Raw genomic sequence first — 7,664 nt, 5'->3', positions numbered from 1 at the left:
GCCGGGCTGCTGGCCCTGCAGGAGCCACGAGCCAGCCTCGGGGGGCTTTCCAGGGCTGGCATCTCCCTACTCCTCCTCGCCGGGAATCGCCGGAGCCCCGCGCCCGCCAGGTCTGTGCCCACACCGGGAACGGGAGCAGGGGGTGGTGGAGAACTGGGAAGCTCCAGGAGCCCGGGAGCTGCCGGGCAGCAGAGCTGAACTGATGGAAAAGAGGGAGCCAGGGCTCTGCCTGCCAGGGTTTGTTTGCTGTTCCAGCAGTGCCAGGGTTTTCCTGCTCCTTCGGGCTGGATGTGAACCCGAGGCAGCTGCACCCACGAGGATAAACTCGGGTGGGTGTTTTTTTGGGAGAGTTGCTGGGCTTTCCTGGGGATGGTCCTGTGCAGAGTTAAGAGCTGGACTCGATGATCCTCGTGGATCCCTCCCAACTCAGCACATTCTGGGATTCTGGGATTCTTCTTCAAAATAATGTGATCCCTACCCAGCGTGTCAGAGAACTGATTTAATGTTCTGTGATCAGACAAAGCTGATGTTTTGGAAGAGAATTAAGTGAATTAAGTGCCCCCCCCTGCTTAAATGCTTCTTTTTAAGGCCACACAAGGATCTGAGGTGTTGCCCAGGCCATGGATGACCCTGGGACAGGCAGGGAGACCTTACGGATTTTCCAGAGACAGGTGGGGCTGCAGGAGGTGCTTCCACTCGGTGTAGAATTCCAGATCTGTGTCCACATGGCACTGCTTCCCCCTGGGATGTGCTGCTGGCCCATCCTGGACAGGAGCAGTGTCCTGGATGCTGCACTGTTGCAAAATTTCCCAGAGGAAATGGGTCTGTCTTGTGCAATCCTCCAGAACGTTGTCTGACCTACTCATCCCTGCAGGAACGGGCAGGGAAACGAGCCAGGGAGGTCAGTGGATCCTTTAGGGTGGTGGAGAAGCTTGTTGCTGGCAGAAAATTTCGGGAATAGGGGATGGGCTGGGCTGGTTTTTGCTCCGGCAAAAAGCTCAGGCTTTTTGTGGGTCATCAGAGCATGAGAAGTTTCTAGGGAGCTGTGTTTTCCAAAGGTGAGTGTTCCTCTTGTCCCCCTCAGTTTCTGGTGCTGGGTTCCTGATGTTTTTGGCAGCAATTGGAGGGAGAGAGAAAGTGTTGGAGATGTTTGCTCAGCAGCAATTAGAATAAGTGTCCTCTGATTTGGGAGAGCTGAGGGAATTGTATCTCATGGACGAGGATCTGACATTTAACACCCACCCCTGCTACAGGAGAAACAGCACAATTCCACCTCTAAAGGGAAGAGAAATGCAGCCAAAGAATCAGGATCATGGAATTATAGCTGGAAGGGTTGGCTTGGAAGGACTTTAAAGCCCATCCAGCTCCACCCCCTGCCACGGGCAGGGACACCTTCCACTAGCCCAGGTTGCTCCAAGCCCTGTCCCGTTCCAGCTCCAGTGGGAGCAGCCTCTAGGCTCAGGGAGCAGCTTTTTGGGCAGCCAGGCCCATCCTGCTCTGCCTGGGTTGGGAACCAGCCAGGACTGAGGCATTTCTGACATGTGAACTGCACACAGAAGTTACGTCTGGTGCCAAAGCTCTGCAGCTGCATTGGAACTCAAAATGATAATTTATGGCTCTCTTGGGATACTCCCCACGGCCTCAGCACCTGGACAGGCACCAGGGACTTTCCAGAGGTCCAGACTGGCCTCTCTTCTGCCCCAGCCGGGCTCAGATCCCACAGCACATGGGAAGTTTCTCCTGGACTTGCCTTTGGCAGCTCTGACACTCCGGAGCTGTGAGGATCTGGGTGTTGAAGAAATTCGGAGCAGGCCTTGGAATTAGAGAATCCCAGACTGGTTTGGGTTGGAAGGGACCTTAAAGACCACCCCATTCCAACCCCCTGCCATGAGCAGGGACACCTTCCACCAGCCCAGGTTGCTCCAAGCCCCGTCCAACCTGGCCATGAAGGGATATTGTGGATTCACCTTCACCTACTGAAAAAGGGCAGGGTCAGATGGGATATTGGGGAAAAATCCTTCCCTGGGAGGGTGGGGAGGGGCTGATATAGAATTCCCAGAGAAGCTGTGGCTGCCCCTGGATCCCTGGAAGTGTCCCAGGCCAGGTTGGATGGGGCTTGGAGCAACCTGGGCTGGTGGGAGGTGTCCCTGCCCACGGCAGGGGGTTGGGATGATCTTTCACATCCCTTCCAACCCAAAGCTCCTGTGATTCCAGGATTTATGGTGTAGATCTGGCACCTGCCTGACGGTAATGAGTGGATAAATAGCAATTCATGGGAGAGCAGGACATGGCCAAGGCTGCTGCCAAAGGCAGGGAATTCCCACTGAATCCCTTGGGAACAGCTGCTGGACTGTGCAGTTTTGCCCCAGGTCATTCTGGACAGGGGCTGTCACTGCTCAGGGATTGTCCCTCCCAAGAGAGGGAGGAGGGGTGACCCCCCAAAACCTCCTGTGGGATGGGGTGGGATGAAGTGGAATGAGGTGGGATGGGATGGGATGGGATGGGATGGGATGGGATGGGATGGGATGGGATGGGATGGGATGGAGTGGGATGGGATGGGATAGGATGGGATAGGATGGGATGGGATGGGATGGGATGGGATGAGGTGGGATATGGTGGGATGAGGTGGGATATGGTGGGATGAGGTGGGATGAGGTGAGATAGGATGGGATGTGGTGGGATGGGGTGGGATGGGCTGGGATGGGCTGGGATGTAGTGGGATGTAGTGGGATGTAATGGGATGGGGTGGGATGGGGTGGGATGGGGTTGGGATGGGAGCCACCACCCCAGGTGAGGTCCTGGCTCAGCAGGATGCAACCTGGCTAAACCAGGATGCTGATTTTAGGCTGGGCACAATCCCAATTTACAGCCCCTCAGCAGCTGTCTGGGGAGAGCAGTGAGGATCACAAAGCCCCTCTGGTTCTGGCTCCAAACCTCGAGCTTTTGGGACAGTGAGATGGGAACACATCATGGAGCAGCTCCCTGACACCTCTGGCTTTTCCCAGCCCTGGGCAGTCCCACTCCAAACCAGTCCCAGTGTGGAATCCACACTGGAGCTGCACAGTTGAAGGCTTTGGGCTTGTTGAGATTTTGGAAGGAGGTTTCCTGGGTGTCCCTCTCTTGTTTTTGCCACCTGATGTGAACATGGAGGTGGAGACCCCTCGGCTCCCACCAGCTTCCAGGAGAACCCTGGATTAGGGAATACCTCACAACCCAGAAACCTCCCAAATTACAGAGTGAGCTGGGTGAGGACATCCAGCCTCAAAATGCCAAATCATCAGCACCTCAAGTGCCTCTGATAATTATTGATAATTGATATCAAATAATTGTATAATTATTTGATAATTATCCCCTGCTGTTGACAATTGCTGTGAGAAAACATTGCCTGTCTTTATGATGAGAAAATATTGAGAATCCAGGGAAATTGTCCCTCATTTTGAAGTTCTTGCAGTGATTTCTCAGCAGTTCTATATTTTGCAGCATCTCGGGAGGAGGAACCTCAGAAAAAGGTTGAAACTCCTCCTTCTCTTCCTTTCCTTTCCAAGGGATCTGCAAACAGCTGGGAAATGGGGATGGATTTTAACTCTTCAGTCACTCAGTGGCCAAGGGGAGCAGGTTGATGTCGCCTGGGCTGGTGCCACTCATGTCCCCCAGGGCTCTGTGGGGAGGAGAATGGGGCTTTATCCATGGAATTCCTCCACTCTGGAGCCAGCCTGGGAGAGCTGGGGGTGCTCACCTGGAAAAGAGAAGGCTCCAGGGAGACCTGAGAGCCCCTTCCAGTGCCTAAAGGGGCTCCAAGAGAGCTGGAGAGGGACTGGGGACAAGAGATGGAGGAACAGGATAAAGGGAATGGCTTCAAAGTGACAAAAAGCAGGGTGGGATGGGATACTGGGAAGGAATTCTTCCCTGGGATGGGGGGGAGGGGCTGGGATAGAATTCCCAGAGAAGCTGTGGCTGCCCCTGGATCCCTGGAAGTGTCCAAGGCCAGGTTGGACAGGGCTTGGAGCAACCTGGGCTGGTGGAAGGTGTCCCTGCCCATGGCAGGGGGTGGAATGGGATGGTCTTTAAGGTCCCTTCCAACCCAAAACATTGTGGGATTCCACGAGAATTCATCACCTTGAGCTGAGGGTTTGACTTTCAGGGAGACTCAACCCCCAGGAACGCACAGAAAAGGGTTCAGAGCACAAACCAGCCCAGGCAGTGGCATTAGAAGTTCCCTGATGGGAGTGTGTGGGATCAGCTCCATGTCTGCATTGATTGTGGTTTCCTTCAGCTGCTCTTCTCCCTGAGAACAAGAAATTGCTGTTTTTCCTGGGAAGGATGTTGGGGTGTAAGATCCTCCCTCACTTCCTCTGTCTCAGCATCTCCTTTTACAGCATTTGTGCCACAACATGGCACAAACAACCCAAAGAAGCCTCCAGACACCTCTTGCTGCTGCAGGGTCATTAAAGGCAAACTCTTTCCTCTGCAGAGTTCCTGGAAAACATCCCTGCACCATTAAATCAGTCATGGAATTCCTGCCTGGGCCTTCTCCTGGCTTCGTACCCCAGGGTCCATTTCCAGGATGGATTGGAAATTATTATCATGCAGTGCTTCATAAAAAAGCCCCAAAACAACCAGAGGGTTTTGCTGAGGTGCTGCTGCCCCAGATTTAAAGCTGCAGGAAGCACTGACAGGACTCTCAGGTGACAACAAGATTCCTGTCACAGAAGTCACCTCGAATAACAATCGAGGGTTGAGGGCAAAACCGGATTGTTGTCTTAGTTTTCCAGGCACATTTCAGGGAGGTGCTGGAGTGAGGTTGTCAGTCATGGCTTGGGGAAGTTTGAGAGGTTGGGAGAATTCAGGATTGTTCAGCCTGGAGAAGAGAAGCTTTGGGGTGACCTGATTGTGACCTTCCAGGGCCTGAAGGAGCTACAAGAAGGATGGAGGGAGACTGTTTCCAAGAGATGGAGGGACAGGACAAGGGGAATGGCTTCAAAGTGACAAAAATCAGGGTTGGATGGGATATTGGGAAGGAATTCCTGGCTGGGAGGGGGGGAGGCCCTGGCCCAGGTTGCCCAGAGAAGCTGTGGCTGCCCCTGGATCCCTGGAAGTGTCCAAGGCCAGGCTGGATGGGGCTTGGAGCAACCTGGGCTGGTGGAAGGTGTCCCTGCCCATGGCAAGGGGGTGAGATGGGATGATCTTTGAGGTCCCTTCCAAGCCAAACCATTCCATGATTCCATGATTTTCTCTTCCCTGGCTGCTGAGGATCTGGGAACGCAGTGCTGACAGGATTCCTCTGACTAACTGAGTTACATATAATGTATTATATGTAATACATAATGTATATAATGTATGTAATGTAACAACACCCTCTGGAGTGTATATAATACACTATGTATAATGTTTTATATGTAATACATAATGTATATAATGTATGTAATATAATAACACCCTCTCTAATGTATATAATACACTATGTATAATGTATTATATGTAATAATTAATGTATATAATGTATGTAATATAATAACACCCTCTCTAATGTATATAATACACTATGTATAATGTATTATATGTAATACATAATGTGTATAACGTATGTAATGTAATAACACCCTCTGGAATGTAAAGCAAAGCCCAGCTTGGGGGAAATGATGGTTTCTCAGCTCAGGTTCTGCTCTTTTGGGATCTCCCTGTGCACTCTGTTCCTGGCTTGCTCATCCCTCCCCCTGGGTGGGTTTCTCCCTGCGATCTCCCTGATTTTTACCCTTTTCCAGACAAACCCCCGGTGAGGAAGGAGCAGGAAGGGCAGCAGGAGGGCGAGATGCCGGCGCCGTCCAACACCACGGCCCTGGAGCTGCTCCTCTCCAAGCTGCTCCAGGACTACCTGGAGCGGGGCAACAGCTCTGCCCCCGCCCCGGTGAGGGGTGTTGGCAGCAGCCTGGAGATCCTCTACGTGCTGCTCATGATGGGGCTCTTCGGCTTCTTCACCGTGGGGGTGCTGGTGACCAACCTGCGCTCGCGCGGCCCCGCCGGCGCCCCCGACCCCTTCGACACCTACATCGCCTCGGACCTGTGGAGCAGGAAGGACAGGGAGCTCCTCCAGGCCAAGGTGCTGGAGAGCTACAAGCTGTGCTGCGTCCTGGAGAACCGGCTGGCCCCGGAGCGGCCGGCGGCGCAGATCCCCGAGGAGAAGCGTTCCTAAGGGTTGGAAGGGACGACGGGAGCGGGGCCTCGGGAGGTGTCCTGGTTAGAACAGCTGGGACCAGTTTATCACTCTGTGGATGTAACCCAAAACTGTGTATTCCAGAGCCTTCCATGCCATTTCCCAGAAACTGTTATCAATGAACCATTTACACCCTCTGCCCAGAGCACCCCTGACTCCTCAGGCTGTAAACTGGGTGTTCAGAGGCGTGTGAGATAGGAGGGTGCTCCTGTCCTCATATTCTGATTAATATCTTTATTGATGATTTTGTTTAATATCTTTATTTTTGATCTGGATGAGGGGATTGAGTCCATCATCAGCAAATTTGCAGATGACACCAAGTGTGGACCAGTTGGAAGGCAGGAGGGCTCTGCAGAAGGACATGGACAGGTTGGAGAGTTGGGCTGATTCCAATGGATGAGGTTCAACCAGGCCAAGGGCCGGGTCCTGCAGTTTGGCCACAACAACCCCCGGCAGCTCCAGGCTGGGCCAGAGGGGCTGGAGAGCAGCCAGGCAGGAAGGGAGCTGGGAGTGGGGATGGACAGGAAGCTGGACAGGAGCCAGAGTGTGCCCAGGTGGCCAAGAAGGCCAATGGATCCTGGCCTGGATCAGGAACAGTGTGGCCAACAGGTCCAAGGAAGTGATTCTTCCCCTGGACTCAGCCCTGGTGAGGCCACCCCTGGAGTGCTGTGTCCAGTTCTGGGCCCTCAGCTCAGGAAGGACATTGAGGGGCTGGAGCAGGTGCAGAGGAGAGCAACGAGGCTGGGGAAGGGACTGGAGCACAAGTGCTGTGAGGAGAGGCTGAGGGAGCTGGGGCTGTTCAGCCTGGAGAAGAGGAGGCTCAGGGGAGACCTCTTCACTCTCTGCAACTCCCTGACAGGAGGGGGGAGCCAGGTGGGGGTTGGTCTCTTTTCCCAGCAAGACAAGAGGGCTGGGTGTTCATCTGTGCCAGGGGAGGTTTAGGTTGGAGATTAGAAAGAATTTCTTTCCAGAGAGGGTGCTCAGCCATTGGAATGGGCTGCCCAGGGAAGTGGTGGATTCTCCGTCCCTGGAGGTGTTTAAGGACAGACTGGATGTGGCATCAGTGCCATGGGCTGGGAACCACGGCGGGGTTGGATCAAGGGTTGGACTTGATGATCTTGGAGGTCCCTTCCAACCCAGCTGATTCTGTGATTTTATGAATAATCAGGAGTGATGGTGAAGCTGGTGGGTCTGTGGTGCCTGGGGAGGCAGAAGTTCCTTGGAATCACTGTGAGGTCAAGGAGGGGACACATGGAGGGAATATCACAGACTCAGCAGCTTCACCCACTGAAAAACGGCCCTGAGCTGAACGAGGGCAGGGTTAGGTGGGATATTAGGAAGAAATTCCATCCCTGGAAGTGTCCAAGGCCAGGTTGGAGCCAGCTGGGCTAGTAGAAGGTGTCCCTGCCCATGGCAGAGGGTGGAATGAGATGATCCTTCAAATCCCTCCCAA

At 53.7% G+C, this 7,664-nt stretch overlaps 1 protein-coding gene across 2 annotated transcripts; it reads left to right on the top strand.

Annotated features, from left to right (window-relative positions):
• Positions 1–6,211, top strand: KCNE1 (potassium voltage-gated channel subfamily E regulatory subunit 1). Of its 2 annotated transcripts, none has more exons than XM_027646034.1 (2): positions 1–110; positions 5,763–6,211. In XM_027646034.1, exon 2 carries the CDS (start codon positions 5,810–5,812, stop codon positions 6,188–6,190), a length of 381 nt encoding a protein of 126 aa, XP_027501835.1. In that variant the 5' UTR covers positions 1–110; positions 5,763–5,809; the 3' UTR covers positions 6,191–6,211. The 2 variants fall into 2 exon arrangements, with proteins under 2 accessions (XP_027501835.1, XP_027501826.1); XM_027646025.1 differs by lacking the exon at positions 1–110 and adding an exon at positions 961–1,058.
• The last annotated feature ends 1,453 nt before the right edge of the window (positions 6,212–7,664 follow it).

Source organism: Corapipo altera, unplaced genomic scaffold (genome assembly GCF_003945725.1).
Source record: "Corapipo altera isolate COAL_440 unplaced genomic scaffold, ASM394572v1 0, whole genome shotgun sequence".
In the NCBI taxonomy this organism is placed as follows: domain Eukaryota; kingdom Metazoa; phylum Chordata; class Aves; order Passeriformes; family Pipridae; genus Corapipo; species Corapipo altera.
Note: the sequence above shows the minus strand (reverse complement) of the source record. Positions and strands in the feature narration are given on the sequence as shown.

What these genes read in the sequence shown, in the direction of transcription:
- KCNE1 (XM_027646034.1), top strand. Translation starts at nt 5,810, where the DNA reads ATGCCGGCGCCGTCCAACACCACGGCCCTGGAGCTGCTCCTCTCCAAG.